Source organism: Mesoplodon bidens (genome assembly GCF_964165515.1).
Source record: "Mesoplodon bidens genome assembly, chromosome: 17".
Taxonomy (NCBI): domain Eukaryota; kingdom Metazoa; phylum Chordata; class Mammalia; order Artiodactyla; family Ziphiidae; genus Mesoplodon; species Mesoplodon bidens.
The window spans coordinates 17486931-17509840 of NC_138174.1; the positions used below are offsets into that span (position 1 = coordinate 17486931).

Consider the following 22910-nt stretch of genomic DNA (forward strand, 5'->3'; position numbering starts at 1 on the left):
GCACAAACAATTTAAAAATATTTTACAAACTTTGTAAAAATAAATCATATATGGCATAGAATGTAAGAGAAATATAAAGAGCCAAAAGGAATGAAAATATATCAAAATATTACTGGTTAGTTCTGAGTGGTGAGATTAAGATCAATTTTTTTCTTTTTTTCTGAATTTCGTAAATGTTCTGCAATGAACGTGAATTACTAGCATAACAGAAAAAGCATTAAATGTTATTCTTAATACATTAGAATATTTCAAACTCAGTTCAATAAGTTAATGGTATTTGCTTTTCTAATGCTAAGATTTACACACTCTGCCAACAATGACACTCACTTTAAACGCTAAGCAGTGTTATTCTGAAGCTTGAGATGTCTAATTTCTATGGACGAGTATCCTTGTAGCTCACTTGTAATGTGCTTGTTCTAATAAAGACTTAAAACATTAGACAAAAGAAGTGACCTTACGTGGCAGACCAACACGCAGCTGGCGAAACTGAGGTCCAAAGAGTTAAAGTGGTTTTCCAAAAGCTCAAATCTTTTCATTTAATGGAAGGACTGAGACGAGACTTGATTCTCCCAGTCCAGTGTTTTTCCATGACATGAGGCTGCTATGTTTTTGGATGAGAATCACTGAAACCACAACAAAAATAGCGCTTTAAGAAATATACAGCAAAAGGGCAAATGAACAAAATTTGTATGCAGCTTCATGGAGAACTGTTAAATCCAGCAAAACTCCAGGTTCCACTCTCAAAATGCCATTGGCCTTTCCAAGAATTCTATGTAGAAAAAAATGATTAGATTGGACCTAGAAGAATACTTAAAGAAACTTGATTTTTATTTTAATAGTAACACAATTCAAAGCTTAAATGAAAACATCTGGTTTCACTTTCTTTACTGATTATGATAGCTAGAGATTCTGAGACTACAAGCATGACTCTGTCATTTATTTGATATGCAAATAAAGTTCTTGGCTTGAGTGTAAATCTTATACTTTCAGTTGTGCCCCTTTTAACAATTTATTTTTTATATCCCCTCTTGGGTCCAAAAAAAGTTTGAGGTAGAGTTAGTCATTAAGAAATGCATCCTTCCCACAAAATGCCAACAGGCACAATTCCCCCCAAAAGAGTAGAATAAAGTAGACCTTAATTTATTAGAATGCAGATCACTGGGATAACTGCCAATTCTGCTTTTTTCCACCCTTCCACAAAGGTTGTGACCCAAATCTCAAGATGAAAGGCCAAATTTGGGGGCAGGCGGGTAGAGACAGGGAAGAGGTGACCACACAGTAGAGGGATCGATTTCTATTGCAGCTATGAAACAGACCCATTTATTAAGAGCCAGGTACTGTGCTGAATGATAATCAAAGATTACCAGGGTCAGATGAGAAACTTGGGGTTGTTCCCAAAGGAATCAGACCCCTAGAACTGTTCTCACACTGCCTGGCTCTCGCCAAACACCCTCTTCACATATACACACACCAAAACAAACAAAAACATCCAAAACTGTCAGCCCTCTCATTAATCAACTAAGTTTGATATAACAGAATTAGGCATTTTCACCTTTGCTAATGAAAGCCTCGCTTTGGTTCCATGTTATCACAAACCCAAACATGTAATTCTGGATCTCAACGATGAACTACTTCTGGGACTTGTTGCAACACATCTTCATACTTAGAGGACCTTAGGCCTATCTTTTCCTCACAGGGAATCCTCTCCTAGTTGGGATCTGTGCATATATTCACTGACAGTCCCAGGGTACCAGAGTGTAACTGTGTATTCATTCATGTCAGGCAACATGACATTTCAGAAAATGGGGTTCTGGGAGGTCCCTCTCCCTCAGTTTTTATTTCACCAGACCTAGATATAAAATTGATAATTCCATCTGAACCAGAAAGAGACACTGAGAAGAGAACCCAGGTAATACGGTGCAAATATATACCTTTCCATAGTCGAGTGTATTAGTCTCACTTCACAATACTCCTAAATTTGAGGTGGAGAAGGAGACATCCAGAATACTCGTTCATTTATTTAAGGAAGCAGAGATTAAATGAATGGGGGGGGGAAGGAATGACCCGCAAATCACAATTAACTACTGTTTAAATTTTTTTTAATAAATAAACTAACCAGTTCATATAGCTAGAATTTTTAAAAATATGTCCTGAAACCTACTTTTATGAGACAAGGGTAAATGAATAGTATTTCAACTGGCAACAGGATATTAAACTAGGCAACTGCCAGGTTATACCACTAAATGTATATCTATTAAGCCCAGTCCTCACATTTCCATGTCCAATGCTGCATAGTAACAACTGTTGCTTCTAAGCCATTGAAGTTCACAGTAGTAACTGTGATGTCCTAAAATGCTTACTAAATAAATCAACTAAATTAAATTCTATTTAGTATAGTCATGTTAATCAATAGATCTCATATTTTTTCTCATATTTTAATTGATTATAAACTGGCAAGCCACATATGATAATATAGTCCAGTTAGTTAAAAATAGCCCAGTCCTGAACATTTAAAACCACACTGACTTTACCTACTACAAATGTGACAAGTAAAACAGAAGAAGAGACCAAACCACACTGACAACCCAGGAAGCTATAAATGCTGCACCGTCTCATCATCTGATATTACATACTGAAATATTTAAGTATGTCCCAATTTTTATATCCATCCAGATCTCACATCCCTAAATAGACATAAACTATTTTTCCAAGTGTAGAAATCAAGCTGGGTCCTCTCATCCTAGCTTTCTGAGAATTCTGACCACTACTCCCCACCTCCCTTCACCACACATGCATTTTCACCACTTGAGACATTGCAGGGTGAGGGAAAGAAAGAGAAAGAAAGAGAAGTCTCGTGACTTCAGAAATTGGAAAGAGGAATTAAATTCTGAAAAGGAGAAAAGAATGGAAGTTTTGCTTAATTCAAGTATTGAGCAAAATATTGTTGCTTAATAATATTTTAAAAGATACACTAGATCTTTTTAGCCATCTATTCCTTTATTTGATTTATAAGAAGTGAAACTATAACGTAATGAAACTTGACCACACAAAAATCACTTTGCCCCACACACCTGATAACATCCTACTCCCCCTTGCCCCCCAAATCATAGCTCGAGTGATAGGGTCTTACTTTGTACTCTTAAATATCAAGCAAACTAAATGCTAAAATGAGGAGCCTTACACAGTTGAACTGGGAAAAACACAAAGTGGATATTTACCCCCTCTCGGAAAAATAAGTAAAGTATATGTTAAGGAAATGGGTAATTCAGGGAACCAGAGTACTTAAATAAATTCCCAGATGTTTGTGTTGCTGTCTGAACGTTTTAAAAAGGAAACAGCTTTTCATTACTTTATGAATCCTCCCTCATCGTGAAGACAATTTCAAAGCCCCCAGCATTCAGAAGAGAAAGCCTGTTCTTAGAGTTGTCAGGTTCCTGCTGAGTCTCAGTCACCACGAATGTTCCAGGAACCCACAGAAAAAGCTCAGGCCTGCAAACATGTCTGATTTTGACCTCCCAAGTCCTAAGTCTGTGTTTATATAATTCATGATTAAGGTGGATTTATGAAGCTCGATAAAATCACATTTCATATTTCCCTAATCAATATTTCAAAACAAGTAAACCAACAGTCATTTTAACATTAACAAACAGCATGGACAGGATAGACATAAATCCCCACACCTTCCCCTGGACATCACACATCTTCACTGGGAAGCTTTAACTGCCTCTGGCAGTGCCAATGGATGTGGTTAAAAATCAAGCAGAAAACATCCGAATGTGCACACTCAGCCACATGATTTTCACTGTCTAAGACTCAAAACTTTTTTTCAAACAATTTTCACCCAATTTAGCTTGCCTTTCTTGCCTGTAAATTGCAATACTGCCAAGTTACAAGTTAAAGATTCTGCCAATTTTTCAGTTTTGTGAGCAAGAGAAGTCAGTGTATTTCCCCAAACAAGTAATGTGTGTGTGTGTGTGTGTGTGTGTATTGAATTAACACTTGGTTATAGCAGTATACCACAATAACATATGGAAATCTTGTTCAAAATTTCCAAAATAACTCGCGCGCACGTGCACGTGCACACACCCTTCGTGTATAGGGCATGAAAAAAAAAGTCAAACCCAGGCTGAACTGAGAGGGACTGGGAAAGATATCATTTGTAAGTTATAAGTGCTAATATCCACTGCCATTATTGATTCGGTTTAGGCAGAACAATTTACCACCATCCTAGATCTTTATTCTAATGTGGCTCATGTTACACATGTGGGCAAGTGACTAGTTTCAGCCTCCACACAAACAAATTTAACTTCTAGAGAAGTCTCCAAAGCAAATTTATAGCCAAAGACAGACTCAGTTCAGAAGTAGTGGTGGTCATGGTGGTGGAGGTTCTTCTGGGGTAATGTCTCAGTTAGGCACAACCATGAGGCTCTGAAGAAGAAAACACTCAGAACACCCTGCAGGCATCAGGCAGCGGCCATGGAGCCAGCTAATCAGCCTTCCTTCTTCAGACTATGGTGCTTTTTAAGAAAAAACAAAATATTGAGATAGCTTTTTAACTGCAAATATCTGGGAAATACCTATACTACACCCAGGGTTTTAATACCCTCCCTTCCTTCCCAAATCTAGGAAAGTGGTGTGCTCCCTGTCAAATAACCAGTACAGATCATAAATAGCCAGATTGTCATTGCAGTGTGAGGACCAAGAACTTGCATCCATTTTCAGCAGGAGTCTAACCATTCTGGAGGGTCAAAAGCCTTAAAAAATAAACATACCATAAATACTGAGACACAGACACACACACACAAAGATTAAAGGATACTCAATGTCACACACTTCATGCTAGTGAAAAAATGGAAAATAACCCAAATGTTCAACAATAAGAAATTAGTTTGACAAAATGTGGTATATTCTTCGATTATGATGTAGAAATTTTAAAATGATGTTATAGAACAATACTTAATGACATAGGAAATATTCATGTATATCATTTAATGATAAAAGCAAGTTTAAAACACATTAGGATGTGATCCTAATTTGAAAAAAAAGACTACTGTATAAAGATATGACTGGAATGATAGACACCAATAACAGCATTATCTCTGGGTAATGATAGGAAAAGTAAATTTTATTTCCTTCTTTGTGCTTTACTGTATTTTCCATACTTTCTACAGTGAAAATATATTATTTTCATCATCAGGTAAAAAATAAATTTTATTTTTAAAATTAATCACATGTCATTCTTACAGAGAAATGGTTTCCTTTCTTCCTTTTTGTCCTATCCTACACCTCCACCCCCCCAAAAAAAAACAGCCTGAATTTCGCCAGTTTTCCTGACTTCACCTGGGTTCTTTTCCTGATTAAGTCAAGTGGAAACAGTCCTGGAGGAAATTGGACTGTAAAGACCAAATGCTTCATAAATTCATGTTCAAAGAAGGCAAGTAAGACCATAAGTGGCCAAAAGAATTTGGTGATGAAAATAAGCCACTAAATGGATTATTTACTTTAGTCTTTACTGATAAAAAATATTAGCAAGCTTTGCATTCTTCAATTACATTTTGAAGCAGAAATGATGGCATTTTATTCATTTATTCATTCAGTCACTTTAGTCCATTTGGGCTAATATAACAGAATACCATAGACTGGGTAACTTAGAAATAAGAGAATTTATTTCTTACTGTTTTGGCAGCTGGGAAGTCCAAGATCTTGGTGTCAGCAGAGTCAGTGTCTGGTGTGGGTCTGCTTCCTGGTTTATAGACAGAAGTCCTTTCACTGTAGCCTCACCTGGTGGAAGGAGCAAGGGAGCTCTCTGGGGTCTCTTTTACAAGGGCAGTAATCTCATTCATGAGGGTTCTACCCTCATAAGCTATCATCTCCTAAAGACCCCATCTTCAAAATACCATCACATTGGGGATTAGGTTTCAACATAGGAATTTGGCGGGGGTGGGACACATTCAGTCCATAGAAGTCATCAAACACTATGCACTTCTTATGTGCCCACATGGTGCCAGGCTTGGAACACAAGCCTGGTCCTTGGCTCAAATCCCTCACAGGCTGCTGAATTCACAGCTGCACTTGTGGTTTTCAGGGCACCCACCTCTTCCTCACCCATCCTTTTCTTCAGCCACGGCAGTTCTTCTTTAGGTGTCAGCCTTCCATTAAAGTTTCACTGGAATAAAAGATTCCTTGGCTTAAAAAAATAAAAGAACATTTGGAACTCTCTGCTCTACTCTTATTTAATCAACTAGATGCTCTGGAGTTGAGTGGCAACCACTCACAATTTTAAATTAACTCATGGGTAAGACTATTAGCCCAAATGCTCCCCACCCCCAATATGATATGTTATAATTGTATGTTATCATCATCTGCTTTGAAAATTTCCCATCAACCTTTCCCACCCTTTAGCACACCAAATTCCTTAAGTGGGTTTGAATTCTTAACCTTTGCTGGTAGAGTATAACCACATCCCAGTTAGGGACCAGGGGACTGTTTTTCTTTAGGCCACTTGACTATAATCAAGTGCTCTAGCTCTTTTCCCCAAATTCTGATCTAGAACTAGAATAAGAACTATTGGAGAATTTGTTTAAAATGGAGAGTCAGGCCCCACCTCTAGAAAATCTGATTCTATGAGAGTGAAGTGGGATTCTATGTTTTTAACGAGCTGCCCAGGTGTCTTCTAGCTTGATAAACACTTTTGGAGACAAAGATTCTAGCCTTGTTTAGGGAGGCTCAGAATGTTGTTAGATCTCAAGAAACCTTGGGCATCTGTTATAGCACATTTTCATTATTTACCTGTTTATATATTCTGTTTCACCCACTAGATTTGAAGCCCCTTTTGGAAAAGTAACTTGCCATAGACTCTGTATCCACTGGCTCATTGCAATTCTACTATGTCCAATAAATGTTTGGCATTAAATTAATTAATAAAACAAAGAACAGCAATCATTCATCAAATTCTGATCCTACTGGACTAAAGTATTTTTTTCCATCAATAGACTACTATTAATAAACCTGTTATTAGAGTTCATATGTTTTTTTCTCCTGTGAGATTCAATTCAGCTAAACAATTAGGAACAGCTTTTTTAAAAACATTTCTTACAGTTTGAGTTTTAAGAGTGTTCCATGAGGTAAACAGGATAAGAATAGTTATCCAGCTGTTTTAGCTGAGGACACAGGCCAAGGAAGGATAAAATGACTAGCAAGTACTCACAGTTTTTAGTATTTGCACAGGCAAAACTGCAGTGTGTTGTAGTGAAAAAGCATACTCTTTATTGCTGCGTTTGAATTGGAGCCCTGCCATTTACAAGCTGTGTGATCTTGAACAAGTTATTTAAATTTTCTGAGCCTCCCTTTTTTTGTGCATGTACTCTATACACAGGGACAGACAGCAGGTTTGTCTGAAGCATTAAATGTGTCTAGGAGAGTGTTTGGCACATAGCAGGAGCTGAGCACACATTGTATTCCTTCCTTCCTGACACACTCTCCACAGCAAGGACTCGGTTTGTCTTCGCCTGGCAGTAGTATGTGCTCAACAAATATTTATTGAATTGATTGATTAATGTAATCCTGGGATTAAAAAAAATACAAACGTCTTTTCCTTTTACCTATCAAATGTTATCAATCTATAAAATTATAATATTACCATAATCCCTCCCCCAATCACAAACCCCAGATGGTCTACATACTAATGACAAGCTATATTCAGTCACAACCCAGGGAGAGTGACTTAGAGACTACAAACTGTGAAATAAAGAGGGAGTTTCCATTTAAATATAAGACTATACATATGTTTCTCTGTATAATAAAACAAAACTAATACATCAGCATCTCTTTATTCTGAAATTTTTCTAGCAAGCAAGGATGGTAAAGACAAATTAATCACATGTGTGAATTCAATCTGTATAAAACATTCCTACTTATTGTGATCTCCTTAATTTTTATATTGGCAACCCTAAAATAACTTATAGGGATACTATAAGTTCACTCAACCCTATTTTTTCCACAGGGATTGAAAGTCCTCAAATGTGAACACTCTTAATATGATTTTCTTTTCAAGGATCATCACTCTCTGGGTTGCAAAAAGCCCTCATGAGAAGAGTGAACAGAACACAGACTTGGAGTCAGATAGCTCTGCCACTTTTACTCACCAAGTGACCTTGCATAATAAACTCACTAGGCCTCAGTTTCCTCATCTATAAAATGGAAATATAATAGAAACATAAACACCTACTTCATGGAGTTGCTATGAGGGTTAGGAAAGGCAATGTACGTGAAGTGCCTATGAAACACAGCAGGGACTCAATTTATTGTCCCTCCTGCCCCTACCAAAATGCTACAAACGGATTCAGTGGTTCCAATTAAAAGTACAACATCTAGGTATTTTCATAATTAATCATTAAGACATCAAACTAACATTTTTTTAAAGTCTAGTTATTTGCAAGACTTTTCCTTTGTCCCTCTAGAGAAGAGTCATTAGCTTATAGCAGTCCTGAGACTCACAAATGTCATGAAGGCGCCGGCATTTCCAGAGAGGATAAGGGCTGTGTCAACCCATGAAAGCTTTCTCTTTCCTATGAATGTTCTCCAGATTTCCCCTTTGGACTTCTTTGAGCTACCTTGAGCTAAATGCCCCACCCCCATGATCTGACTTTCTGAGAGTTTAAAGCCTGCCCTGTCTGGTGCCCTTTATATTCCAGGGATGCTGAACAACTTGTATTTATTTCTCTGTATCTTCCACTGGATTGTAAACTCCATGAGGTCAGGACAGTGTCTTCTTCACTATTTTAGGTTTCATCTCAAATGTCAATTTTCTAACTGCAGTATCTTCACAAAATTTTCTGCTAGATGAGTTCTCTTAAAATTAATTTTTAAGGGGAATTCCCTGGTGGTCCAGTGGTTAGGACTCGAGGGCCCGGGTTTGATCCCTGGTCAGGGAACTAAGATCCCACAAGACTCACAGCACAGCCAAAATTTTTTTTCAAAATTTTTTAAATTCGTTTTTAGGTTTTTTTTTTCTTTTCAAGGTGTGAAATATTAACCATGTAGGTAGAATAAGCATAGGTATTTTTTTTAAACCTATACATGCCTCAGCAGATGCTGGCACAGAATACCAGGTCCTTTAATAAAATAAAAGTGAATCTTCAAATCTTAACACCAGAAGGGAAATCTAGAGGGCATCTGATCTAGTGCAGCACCATGCCCCCCTTAGCATCATTTCCTGCCACCAACATGAAGGCCCCATGATGCACTGCTCACACTTTAAACCCCTCTTTTGGGTCCAGGTTAATCACCCAAGGCTGTCTCTCTACACCCCCACCCGGTCCTCTCCCCTCTATGTTCCAGAAATGTTGAATTTCTTGTAAGTAGCCCTAAACAGCCATGCTCACTTCACCATATATAAGCCCATGCGTCCCTTTTCACAGGATATTTTAATTGCCTGTTTTTTTCTCTATAGAGAAAATTGGATTGTGAGCCCTGTGAAGTCAGGAAATGTCCTATTAATTATCCCATTCCTATTCCTGGCATGCAGTGGGCTCTCAATAAATATGTTAACTGAATGACCTCCTTTTGGCAAGATTTTCAGAAACACTTGACTAAAGAGTAAACAGAAAACAAATGGGAAAGGATTAAAATACAAGGATCAGCCAGGAAAATATAGATTTGCCATCCTAGTTTGGTCTCTGGGAGCTGGGAGTCTTGTGCCATCCACCTTTAGACTGGGCGTATCCCCCCTGTCTTCTTAGTCCAGGCAGCAAAACTCCACAGGCCTCTTTTTCTTAGGGAGAGGGCTACCCTCACCACCTCCAGCCCTCCACACACAGCTCAGGGCCTGTCTCCTCCTCCTTTCCGTGCCTCCCCTGCCGTCCTCCAGGTAGGCCTCTCACCCCCATCAGACTAGTCCTGCAGGGAAGCTCACCTCCCCATCACAGCGCAGGACCTCCTCCCCCCACCCACCCCGCAGGCCCAGCAGTGTGTGGGACACACCACGTCCCAAGAAGGAGGCACAGACCTGAATGTGCCTGGGATGAATCCTTACCAGGCCTGTGACCAGCTCACAAGAGGGAAAGAGGAATGGTTCAAATTCACTTCTACAGGCAAAAATACCTATAGGCTCCTAAGAAAGCAGTCGGCCTTGAGATCACTGCAGATCTGGAAAACTTGTGTAATTCTTTTTTGGTGGAAGCAGAAACCTGACTCTGAGCTAACCCCTGCCCAGAGGCCGCTGGGGCCTGGAAATACCCTTGTGAATTCTCCGCGTCTAGGCCGGGGCCTGGGGGTTCCCTGCCGTCCGGCCATCTGCAGAGGCCTCCCTAAGGGCTAGGCCGGCCCCAACTGGACGACCTGTGGCCCGACTGCGGCCCGCACGCAGAAGGCGGAGACCGCCGCGCCGCCTGGGATGGGAGCGCCGCCGGGTCGCTCAGGCCAGGCCCAGCGCGGCCGCTTCGAGCTCTCAGAATCCTGCGACCCGCACCCCAAGCGCTTCCTATGACCGACCAGACCCTCAGGAACAGAGAGTTCCTCCCCGCCTTCCCCTCCCCGCCAGACTTGCCTGCCCCACGAAGCTCGAGAAGCGGTTCCCCCTGCGTGCCCCTCACTCCAGGCCGAGCTTGGAAGCGCCTCTGACTTCGCTGCGGCGCCGGAACCCGCGTGGGCTGCCCTGGGCCGCCGCTGCTCGGTGGCCCCGGCTCAGCGCGCGAAGCCGTCCCCGCTGCCCCGCGATCCTCGGTGCGAGGCCCGATCGGGACCCCAGGGGTCCTGGGAGCCGTGGCCCTTCCGACCCCTAGACATCCAAACCAGAGAGCCCTGGAGTTATTCCGGGCCGCGGGGGTGGTGGAGGATGGGGGTTCCATTCACGTCTCCGTTTGCAACAATAATGACACGTCCTGGTCCCACTGATGCCAGGAACCCCCCGAAGGCAAGCCGGTGGCTCCGCCGGCCCCTCAGGCGCGACGTCCAGTTTGCACGAAGTAATCACCAACTTCTGCACTCTGGGAAGGATTCTGAGGGGGAGCCGGGCTGAGCCCCAGACAGCAGCTCCGGGCCGGACTTGGAATATACTTCTTTTTTTTTTTTTTTTTTTTTCAAATATGACCCGGATCCGTGGCTCTGAACTTACTGTGACCTCAGCGGCCGGCCTTGGGCTCTGCGCGAGCGGGAACCCGGTGCGGGACTCAGGATTCACGCTCGCATCCGGGGCTTGCAGACCACTGGAGGGGAGAGCGGGGAGGTATTCGTATGGATTCATGTATGGGGTATTTTTCTAGAACGAGATAAATAGATCTCAAAACAGTAAAGTCCTGGTCCGGAAGCCACGACCGCGCCCCTAGGTCTCTCCAAAGATCCCCTCCGGGCGCTTGTCTAAAGAGGGAACTTTGGTGCCCCAAGTTTTCCTCAGGCGCGTTGGGTTGAACTTGGGTGCAGCTCTCGCGAAGCGTTTATTGCGCCCACGCGCTCACCTTGGCGGGAGCCACGGACTAATTAGGTGCCCCTGTTCTCCCGCTCAGCCGACGGGGCAGCCCAGCTCCAAGGGGCTGAGACCTGCGGCAGACGCCAAAGTCACCCGCCGTGACCGGCCTCGTCATTTAGAAGGAGAAAGGGCAAAAGGGCTGCTCGGAACGCTTTTTTAGTACTTGACAGTTTGAGGCAGGAGCCTTGTAAGCGGAGACGAACGTGCGATAATTCTCTGCTCTTTGAAGAGCAATGCAAAGCTGCCAAGAAACTCACTACGACGTGACCGTTTACTCCTGCGAATGGGCCGCAAAGAAAATACGCTTGGACCAGGTGACCTGGCGAGATCAGCAAAGCCGCTCCCGGCGACTCTCTCCTCCAGCGAGTCCGAGACCGGGGAGAGGGGAGCGGGCAGGTGGGTTTCCTCCACCCCTGAGTGCTACAACCTCCTTCTCTATCTTCTCATTTTATTTTTTTAAATTAAAAAGAGAGAGCGCGCGCACGCACAAGTCTTAAAAATGGATAGCTGAATAGCGTCTGATAAAATTTGCGCTATGAAAAATGAGGTCGAGATAGATCAGTGCGTGGGTGAAGGCTGCTCTAGCAGAAACTCGAGAAGTGAGCGGGAGCCCACAGTTTTCGTTTTTACTGTAGAAATTGGTAAACGAAATCAAATGGTAATGGTTACCTTTTACAGCCACTGAAAAGTTCGGAATAATTTAATGTGTTTCGGATTTATATGTATGTAATCACCATACTTTTTATTTTGTCTAGCTATTTCCATTAAGTTTTAATAAGCTATCAGAGTTCTCTGGGTAAATTTTGTGAGGGGTTTTTTGGGGGGTTTGTGTGTGCGTTTTATTTGTTTGGTTGTTTTTGTTTTTGTTTTTGTCTGAGTGAGTGGAGATTACATGAACCAGAAGCGAAGTTTGAGCATAATTTTCTTAGCCACTGGGAAGTCTGAATCTCCTGCCAAAATTCCAAGGATGGGAAGAAGAAAGGGAGACTAAATACTCATTGAGTACCTACTATGTGCAGACACCCTGATAGGGCTGGCTTTATAAATTTTATTTAATATTAATAATTGTTTATCAATAAGAGCTCTTTTTAAAAAGACCAAACACTTTCTTCTGCATCCGGACCTCAAAGGGACAGCTTCCATAATTTTATTTTATTTGCAAGAATTTTGTTTTTATTACTTCCTTCTTCGAAGTGACGTAACTGCTAAGGTTAGTGGAGAGATCCATGTTTAATGATATTAAAGTCTGTTGGTTTAACTGATTACATCTTTTAGTGTTAATCCTGTCTGGGGCGGGGGGTTCGGGGTGGGGAAGTGAAGGTGAGTCAGCACACGGTGAATTTCTCCTAACTCTTTAGGTCCCTGTAAAAATCCCTAACTTCTCGGGAGGAGAAGGAACTTGTAACTGGGAGGAGAGCACTGTCACTGAAAGCGATGGCGGTGGCGGGGGGTGGGGGAGGGAAATGCAAAGCAAAAGTTTTTCGTCTCTGTGGATCTAAGGAACCGAAAACATGACCCGTTTTGTAAGGGCTATGCAAACACTGTGGCTTGTGCTGACCACTGACAGAGGCTGAGTTAGACTAGAGGCTATATATGTTACAAAGAATACGATGCAATTGCGTATGCGGAGCTTTAAAAAAAAAGAGAAGGGAGTTGACAGTCAGATGAAGTGGGAAAGGAGGGGAGGAGAATACACCCAGGAGCCTGAGCAGCCAGGTAAATCATCAAAAATTCAGTTCCTGCAACTAATGAAAAAACCAATCTCACTGTAGTCCAGGGGAAATGGTTCGCTGACGCAAGGCTGATGGTGAGTCCATTTGTCGTGCTTCTTTTCCGGACTATCAAAAAAGTTATTTCGAGATTCAGCCAAATGTTTTGACTGGGAGACTGAAAACGGGACGAGGCGTTTCCTGCCTTAACGTCCGAGCCCGCAGCGGGGCCCAGAGCGGAGCGCGCTCCGAATCGCGCGCTTCCCGCCCGGGGCTGTTCAGAAAGGACGCTCCCCGCCGCCCTGGGAGAAGCGAGCCCGAGGTCAGGCGGCGGGGGCTGCTCGGTTTCCACGTGGGGCCTGAACTTCAGCCTTCCTCTGGAGGAATGCTCCTCTAGTTCTGTTCTGGAAGGGAAAATGGGCTCAGCTCTTCGAGAGCTATCAAGAGTCCCACTCGCTGGACAAACCTGGAAACTCTGGAAGTTCTAAACTGAGCTTCCCTCGTTCCCTTAGTCCCTTTCTATCTTCTTTACCGGCGCTAAAGGGCTGCTTGCCGAGGGGGTGCTCTTTTAGATGATTTTTTTCCACGTAGACCGGAGAAGGGCCGCCGCCCGCTCCAAACGCGACTTGCCGACCTCAGCGCCCTGGGCTCGCGCGGCGCACCGCCCGCCCCTCCGCGCCCGCCCAGCCCCGCTCGCGGAGAGAGCCCGAGGGGGGAGTATCTTCTCCGCGGGCCAGAGCTCGGTGCCAGAGCGCTCTCCTGACATAACCTTGCCCAGGGTGGGCCAAGACGTGCACTAAGCATCGCTTGGCTCCCTTCCTGCTGCCGCTGCCATCCCCATTACCGCCGGCAACTGCCTTGGACCCAACCCCCAAGGGCAGAAACTCTTGCCTCACAGCTCCCCTTGGTCCCCGCTTTCCCAGCCCTTTCCGGGATCCCACACCCCCACCCCACTTCTCCCGCCCGTCGGGGCCGAACACTGGCACCGCTTCTCGAGCCTGTTCCGCCGCGCCATTTTAACCCCTTGGACGTTTCCGCTGCGAAGAGGGCGGGAAACAGAGAAGGGCCGCCATCCTCACCTCACCTCACCCCCACGCCACCCCGCCCGGGTCCTCACCTAAGGCGGCCCAGAGGAAACAACCCCGTGGTGGGCGCGGGTGGGGGACAGGCTACCTCCGGACTCCCGAATCTTTGGCAAAGTCTCGGGAACACTTGTGCTCCCTCAGGACAGTTTTCTTCGCCTCGGGGCGAGCGCGGGGTGTCCGACTTTCTTGGCACTAGCTGCGAAGAGCTTCTCCCTTTCCCCAGCCCCTTTAAGGACATCTGATCTTCAGTCTCCAACTTTCTCCTCTCGTCTACAAGCTTCGTCTGCCGCGGAGAGCGACCCCAGGCGAGGCCGGCAAGGGAGAGAGCTAGTGTGGGGTTAACCCAAACCAGGGCGCCCAGAGGTTGGCTGAGGCCCTGCGGGTCGAGGCCCCGCGCGCTCTTAAGCAGGAGGGAGCCCCCGGGGATCCGCGCGGGGCATGTTGCCGCGCCTGAAACAGGCGTTCCCTTTTCCAGATCATATTCCGCATAAAATCTAAAGCCAGATGCATCGCTTGGGCAAGTTACCATTTTACTGCGAAAAGCACAGATGTGTTTCCAAACTGGACTCCAGATCAAGGTTTCTGGTGCGGGTTGCAGTGGCCTGAGCAAGGTTGGGCTTTCGATGCCTTAAGGGACTACCCGGACGGGTAACGTTTTAGATGCTGTAGTCTGAACCTAGCCCAGGCAAAGCATCATTTGCGAATGCGAAGATTTAAAATAAAAAGAAAGGGGGGAGGGGGGTGCGAAGTAAAGACAACTGCGGGCTTTCAAGGCCGTGTGTGTACTTTTTAAGTGGGGCGGAGGAGAAAAGACCAACTTCATAATTATAGACGCCCAGTTTAGCAAGATAACCTGATGGAATCTCTGTTTCACGAAAATAAGTTACAAGAGGAAAAACTTGTAAGAAAGTGAGAACAGTGGCCACATATGAAACCAAAGGGCGAGCATGGTGAAAGCAGGCATTTTAATCAGTCTGTTGAGTCAAAAATAGCTTTTGCTGAGTTTTTTTTCTAAAGAAATAGAAGAGTCTTTCCAAAAGTAATAGCCTACGTTTCTATTTCACCTGCAGGTCTCCTCTCATCATTGTATAAAGAAATTTGGGTGGAGTGGGCCATGTTTTTCACAGAACTTTCTGGTATTTGCAGTTGTGGTGAGGAGGGAAGGAATAAAAATGAACAAAATTAGTCTGGGATTGACTGCTGCCTGTTACCGGCATAACATTAGCAGGAAACCAAGACTGCCTTCTCGAGATTCGCTTAAAAGAATTCAATTTTGCATCTTTTAAAATTATAGCCGTTTTTGAGTCCTTTCGGTGAAATGAATAACCAGAGATGCAAAATCTAAACAATGCACACATGTACATAATTCCAAGTCTACTTATTTAGAGAGTGAAAGGGCGCGGTGCGAAAGCACCCCTGCACAGGTAGAGGTGTAACAGCTATGCGCTGCGCCGTGCATTAGGTGCCAGTGAGAGAAAGCACAAACCCAAACTACTCGCACAGAAAACTATGTTTCCACATTCGACTCATTTAGGATCAAATGATTTTTTAACACTTGCCAAAACCCACAGCTATTGCTACAAGAAAGGTACCATGCAATGGAATAAAGTTAGCTGTTTATGTGGGCAAGGTGGGGCTTTTCGGGCATTTGGCTACACAAATGTACTGGAGTGACAGGGCGAGCATCTTGCAGGCCAATCTCCCAGTGTTTGTTCATTGCGGGGGCAGGTGGGGGAACGAGGACGCCTTTTAGCTGATCAGACTGTGGCTGTCACCCCTGAGGGGTGGTTGTGGAGGTTACCTTCACCTCATAAAGATACTCATCTTTCTCTTAACTGAAAAAGTCTGCGGCCGCTAAGGCCGCCCACACGGGCCGCGCCTCGTCCAAGTCTGCGCAGGCTGCCTTTGTCCCCGCAGTGACTACCGGGAGGGAGGAGGGCGGGCGCGGAGGTTGTCACCAAAGTTCCCTGAAGTCCTTATACCGCGTAGAACTCTGGTTTTTGCGGGGAAGCGGGCTGCTTATCCAACCTCAGTGGAGCAACAATTCCGTGGGCCTCCACTCCCCGGCGGCCTCTGCGCGCCCTCGCTGCGCTCCCGCTCGCCCGGACCTCTCCCCGGGATCATCCGCCGGGGGCCAACGCTCGTGCCCGCGCTACCCTCCTTTGCCTCTGCGACCCCTCCGCACGGTCCCAATCAGTCTCGAATTTCAACTCAAAACCCAGACGAAACTTTTCCTTCGGGCCGGTATATTCTCACACGCGGTGGCTTTTCCCAAGGGAGGAGGAGCGATGGAGCTCCCGGCAGCTCCCGGGGGCCCTGCGGGGACCACCCGCTACCCGGTTTCCACGCAGCCCCCGCGCCCACCCTTGCCTTCCGACCCCAGACCTTGGCCTCCCACCGCCGCGCTCAGGGAAGCCGCCGCGACTAATGCGCCCCGGGTGCTTTCGTTTTGCTTTCGCTCCTTTCTCTCCGCAGCTGGGAAGACTGCAGAAGAACAAAGTAGGGGTGAAAAGCGCGTGTCCTGACAAAGTGATGGGTACACCGCTGCTCGGTCCGAAGCGGGCCGGGGGGAGGGGAAGGCTCAGGCTGAGGCCTGGGTACCCCTCTCCCTTGCAGGGGCGAGAAAAGCCAGGAGGCCCTGGCTTGTTTTCTTCGCGCAAAGAAACGTGATTTGTAGATATTGATGCAACAAAATTGGCGCGGAAACGAATTCGCCTTCTTAGGACTGTGCCTTTCAAATACAGAAGAATAGGCAGGGTAGAAAGGCGGGAAGAGAGAAGGCCGGGGCCTTTCACTAAACTGGAAGGAAACCGAGAGAGAAGGCTCGACAGCCGAGATCCGGCTCCCACACCAGGCCCTGAGCACCATCAGGTGTGAGGGGACTAACGCCCAGTTCCATTTGCTGCTGGTCCACTCAGCTCTGCGCTTTGGAAACCCAGCAACCACTGCACAGGCTCGCTTTTCTTCATCTCGCCTCCCTCTTTATGGCGAGCAAAGCACACGTATCCTACATCGATGAACCCATGGCCTAAGGTCTCCCCCTTTATTTAAAAAAAAAAAAAAAAAAAAAGCCAAACCTGGAAAGGTTTCTCAAATAGAGGCAAGCTTGCTGCTGCCCCGTGTGGCCCGTGCGAAAGCTCCCCTAGGACTGCACGCTCCCAGTGCAGGGCCAGGAAGCACGGCTCCGCGTAAGGGCCCGTGCAGAGTCCCGCCCCCACCCCCGGCCTGCACTTGAGCCCGAACGAGGAGGGGTGCAACGGAAAAGTCTCTCCAAACTCTTTAGAAAATAACATTAGTCTTCCAGACTGTTTACCACACTGTCCAGCTGCCCGGAAAGGTCCGACGCGTTTCCTGCACTCGTCCCAGCTCAGCCCGGGCTTTCCTCCACCCACGATCTGAAGGGCTAAATTATTTTATTCCGACACTGTAAAGTTAAACTGCGATCTAAATAAATCACTTAGGGAAATGACCGGAAGCTGCGAAGGTAAATTACACTCAAACCAGCTACTTGCACTTGGTTTTGTTAAAATAAGTCCTTCCTCTCGTATTTACCGCCCTCCTTGTTTACATCGAGCTCAGGAACAGAGGCTTTAGGCCGGCAAGGGAGCTCAGTTTCATTTCGGGGCGTATGGCGGGGCCTATCATTTCGTCATCAGGTTTTAAAGAAAAGTTCGAATGTTGTTGTCACAGATCTAACTTCCAGTAACTCCTCAAAAACTATATTACCCCCACTGTAGCTCAGGCCTGCAAACTCCTTGGTCCGCAGATGTCCGGGAAGCAGTTAAGTGAGCTCGCGCAACGCCCCGCTGCACCTGCGGAGGAGGGAAAACGTCTCCGCGCGTCTCGGCACTGCCGCACCGTACTTCCCGCGCTCCGCCGGCCAGCCTTCGAGCTGCCGCCAGCCACCCCGGCGTCCCTCAGTCCCCCGCCCACAACCAGTCGTGCGGGGGCCTGGGGGGCCTGGCATCCCAGCTTCTGGGGAAGCGGCCGCGCGAAGCACAAGTCAGGCCCCTGTCTCCCAGCGAGGCCCGAACGCGCGCACACTCCGCGCCGGGGCGGTGGCGCTCCCGAGACTGGGCGGGGTGGGGGAGGAGGGCGGAAGCACGGAAGGCTTGTGAGCACACCCAAGAGTCGCGGACCCCGGCTCTCCCCCCGAGTGACTAGGGTGCGGGTGCCCACGCTGTGCGCGACGCCTGGGCCACGGCCGGAGCCCACGAGCTGGGCGCACAGCTGAGCGAGGCAGCCGCCGCCGCCGCCACGGAGCCTGGCGGGCGGCGCGGAGCCCCGGGGAGCTGGTTTTCCCGGGCGGGCACGTGACGGGGTTGGCAGCGCTCTGGCCCGGGCAGGGAGGAGGGGGAAGCGGCGAGCAGGAGGCCGGAGGCGGGCGGGCGGCTGGCGCGCTGTGTACTTAGGTCGTGTGCTGGGGCTTTTCTCTCCCAGGAGCCGGCGGAGGGAGGGGAGGGGGAGGGGCCACCGCTCCGCCTTCTCCTTTTCGCAATGTTGACGCAATCTATAAATAGTGGAACAAAAGGACCAACTTCCTCGGAGCTTTGCTGAAACTGCACAAAAAATCGAGCTGGGGGGTTCCCTGGTCCCTGGCGATGGGGCGGGGAGCGCGGCGCCAGGGGAGGGGGCGGGCGCGGCAGCGCGGCAGCGCGGGCCCCGCCGAGAGGGGACACCTGGCTGAGGCACAGCTGCTGCCCGCCGCGCCGCGCCGCGCCTCTCCGCGCGAACCCAGGGCTCCGGTCCCTGCGCGGGCTCGAGAGCTCGCCCCGACCGGGGGGCTTCCTCCTCCGCCGTTGACAGGTCAGTCCGCACCGCCCCTTTCTACACTGGGTTTTCTTTTCCCTCCCCCAAGCCTCTACTTAGAATTGAGGGGGGAAAAAATGGAACGAGACGCAGCAGTGACAGCCGCCCAATCTGGAACCCCAGCAGTGCACGGCGGGGTGACCGAGGGGGCTCAAGGAGATGGTCCGCGCCTGCCCCTCGTCGTACAGCCCGTGGCCGCGCCGCGGCCCGCGAGGAAGCCAGGAGTAGCGTGCGCCGCCCAGGCGGCAGGGAGAGTGGAGGCGGGAGCGCCGCGGAGGCGCGCGCCGCCGGGCAGGGGGTCGACGGCGGACTCCCTGCTGCCGCTCCCGCCTGGGGGCCGACCCCCAGCGGAGACGTGCCAGGACCTGGAGGCTGCTGAGCACAACTCGCCCCCTCTGAGCTCGGACCTGGCGTCTCCACCTCGTCCTGCGGTTGCTGTGGGAGGGCTGAACGGAGAAGCGCTGTCGCCGCACGCCACCGCACACCCTGGCTCCGGTGCCCACGCACACAGCGCGCCGTCAACTGGGGGCTAGGTGAGGACATAAGGCATGCTCTCCTCCAGGAGCCCTGACCTGAGCGCGAGCGCCCGCCGCGCCGCCGTGGCGGTTACACTGGGCGCGGGGGAGGGGGCGGAGCTGGCGCTGTTGACAGCCTTGCTGGAGCGGGGAGGGCGAAAGTTGGGGAGAAGGGGTTGGGGGAGGGAGCGCGCGCGCGCGCGGGATTCGGCTGCGAGTGGGGGGGCTGGGGTCACGTGACGGGCAGACGCCCCCGCTACAGGCCGACAGTAGGGGTGACGTCACTATCCCCTGACTGCAGGGGGTGGCACTTCCGCTCCCTCCCCCAGCCCTGCTCCCCCAGCCCCCAAACCAGCGGCTGCAGCCATTTCGAAGTGTGGGAGTGGGCAGAGGGGAGACGGGGGTTTTCGTTATCGCCTTAGCTCCTGGCTGCTTCCCCAGCTGCCCATAGTCCTGGGCCTGGGACCAGAGCGGGTGCCGAGGCCGTCCTCTCCCGACGCGCCCCATTGTGTGAGGAGGCGGCGCAGGGCGGAGGCCTGTGCCGGCCCCCTGCGGCTCCCAGCTCCGGAGGGGGCGGAGACGGTCCCTGAGCGGTCAAGGCCAAGTCCGGCCGCGTCCCGAGAGCGCCATCCGCGCTCAAAAGGTCCGACACTCAACTCCTGGCTGGGAATAGGTGGCTTTGCCCGCGTTCTCCGGGAGCTGGGTGGTTGGGGACCCGCCTAGGGTCCAGCCTCGCGGGTGTGTGATAGGAGCCTGTCACCGCTCTGGAGGACTCGATTCCAGCAGTCGTTATAAGCTATTTGGGGAAACTCCGGGTTTTGGTGACTCAGCGCGGTAAGCGCTATTTATAAGTTTATGCGTTAGTAGCAGGGAAATACACTTCGTTCAGATCCGTCCGCCCAAGAAGAGCAAAGAGCTCTGTTTCGAGGCAACAATTAAAAGACTTAACTTTTTGAAAGAGTAAAGGGTTGACTTAAAGCCTGTGCTGTAAGACAAAGCAGGTCTCACGAGCAGACTTAGTACACGGTTTATCTCAAAAAGTTGGAACATCTTCCTGGGTAGATGGAGAATTTTAAGGACACATCATGACGTTAGACCGTCTTTTTTGGGGGGTGTTGCGTGAACCAAGGAGAAATAATTCAGATTAATGACCCAGCAGTCCTAGTAGATGGCAGAATATCAGAACTATGTTGTTTATTAATTTCAGTATTTGTTAAATACTGGATGGCTGGATGATGTTGAAAATTCGTATAGGATATTCTCTAACAGGAAGGTGTGTGTTGTATTTATCATCAACACTCTGAGGGAACTATAAACTACACATTTACTACCCAATCTCACCCTCCCAAGAAAGCACTACAGAAATGTATACTACAGCCTGGGGTTGTTCTTCTGTATAAGTGCTGCACAATTATTAGTCACTGCTTGTTTTACAGGTTTTACTTTACGTTTTATCTTCTTTTCTCCCACCCCCCACCCCAGTTTGGAAATCCAGGAGGTAGATGCTAAAAGAAAGAGCAATTGCTAGGCTGGATTCAGGGAGGCAAGAGTTCACACCCAGTTTGCCTAGCCTGCACAGATTTCTGTAGGTAGCATGGCCTGAGGTGCTTCTTAAAGAAGGCAGTTTCCTGGATGGGCAAAAGTTAGACCAGCTAAGAAGAGAGGAAAGGATTTCCCAAGCTGAGCAAGCAAAGCAGCATGTACAAAGGCCTGTAGTGAACAACTACAGCCAAGTAAGAATGAGTGGGATGTGAAAGGGGTAAAGAGAAGGGAAAGAAAGGAGGCTGGAAGAATGGCCAGGTCACACAGAACTTTGTAGTCCATGCTGGGGAGTTTGGACTTTAGCCTGAGACTTACAAGTCTTTATCTATTGGGGGAACACATACCCTTTTGAGAACCTAGGGAAAGCAATCTGGTCTCTCTCCAGGGGAAAAAAAAGGAACCTATAGACCTCTACTACAATTTTGCATACAATTTCAAGGGTTTAGGCTGCTTTGTGAGTAAATGACTATTGGGCCTCAGGATTGAAACCTGCAGGAAAGGGAGAACCATGAAAGGATTTTTTTTTTTTTTTTAGTGGAAATGCATGGTCAGGTATGAAAAGATTACAGGTCCTTGAAAAGATTATACCAGTTGGGGTCCTGGAGACTGGAAGATGGAAAATAAAATATCCTGTGATCTAAGTAAGAATCAACTAGAACCACTGCTGTGTACCTAGTGGCAGTGGGGATAGAGAGAAGAGGGGTTCAAGAAAGGTAATTTGAAAGAGTTGGTGGGATGGGAAAGTGACTGGCTGGTGGGGCGAGAGCAAGGGATCCATCCCCATTCTGGTCTGGGGAGGGAGGAGATGTGGGCCTCGGGTTCAGGAGGAGGAACTCTGTTTTGCTTCCTTCATAAGGAATAAAAAGCTGTGGCTGGTTTGGTCCCTTTATAAGACTGAAAAGGCTGTGTACCTTTTCAGTGAAAAAGAAAGCACCTTTCCAAAGACTGGAATTCAGAAGGGAGATGAGGGCAGGTGAAGATTAAATCTTGCTTTCCCCTCTTTTTTAAAACTAGGGATACCTAGTGAAGAAGAAAAGGAGAGATGGAGAGCATCAAGCTTTCTTTTTCCCCTGTTCAACCACTAAGCCTTCAAGGAAAAGGACTTTGGCTAGAATGGGTCCCCATAATGGTGGGTTTTGTTCCTAACAGCACTTCAAAACCACTCTTAATCATCCACAGTTAGTACCTGGAGGTGCTAAGATCTCAGTCTGGCTAGGGAAACAAGGAAAAGTGGAGGAAAAGTGTTCCTAGTTGTTACAGCTAACCTGAGCTAGAGATTTAATGGAAGCAGGGACTCAAATACGAAACAAACCACCCCCAAAACTTAGTTGTTTAAAACACTACTTGCTCATGAATATGCAGTATGGGTAGGGCTCTGCAGACAGCTTGTTTCCGGTCCACTGGGAGTCAGCTGGGGCAGCTCATAGGCTGAAGGCTTGCATCATCCGAAGGCATGTTCAATTCCACGCCTAGCAATCCATACTCATGTATGGCTGGCACCTTAGCTAGGGCTTTCAGCCAGAACACCTGCACATGGCCTCTCCTTGTGGCATGGGCTTCCTCACAACAGGGCTCTGGGCTCCAAGGGTCCCAAGACTGAGAGCCAGGTGAAACTGTATCACTTATGACCTAAGCGTAGACGTCTGGAGCATCCTATCCACATTCTGTTCTCTAGAGGCAAATCACTAATGCCATACCAATTCTAGACAGGAGAATCAGACTCTACCTTTTAATGGGAAGAGAATTTGCAACGTGTTTAAAATCACACATATTAACTTCAGATAAA

At 47.8% G+C, this 22910-nt stretch overlaps 1 protein-coding gene and 2 long non-coding RNA genes across 3 annotated transcripts in view; 1 reads left to right on the plus strand and 2 right to left on the minus strand.

Moving 5' to 3' along the window:
* Positions 1-18277, minus strand: part of LOC308605080 — a 45712-nt gene extending 27435 nt beyond the window's left edge. Inside the window, exons 1-3 of the long non-coding RNA XR_014013598.1 lie at positions 17985-18277; positions 6095-6166; positions 5676-5781 (exon numbers count right to left, since the gene is read on the minus strand). This is a non-coding gene — a long non-coding RNA (uncharacterized lncRNA). The remainder of the gene's footprint in view (positions 1-5675; positions 5782-6094; positions 6167-17984) is intronic.
* LOC308604871 (uncharacterized protein) lies at positions 13140-14787 on the minus strand (the record flags this gene model as incomplete). The annotated part of the gene is made up of 2 exons (XM_081214438.1): positions 13140-13577; positions 14347-14787. The coding sequence occupies 2 exons, from the start codon at positions 14785-14787 to the stop codon at positions 13497-13499; spliced, it is 522 nt and encodes a 173-aa protein (XP_081070564.1). The 3' UTR covers positions 13140-13496.
* A 539-nt stretch (positions 18278-18816) lies between the features above and the next one.
* Positions 18817-22910, plus strand: part of LOC308605257 — a 77401-nt gene continuing 73307 nt past the window's right edge. The window contains exon 1 of the long non-coding RNA XR_014013657.1: positions 18817-19064. This is a non-coding gene — a long non-coding RNA (uncharacterized lncRNA). The remainder of the gene's footprint in view (positions 19065-22910) is intronic.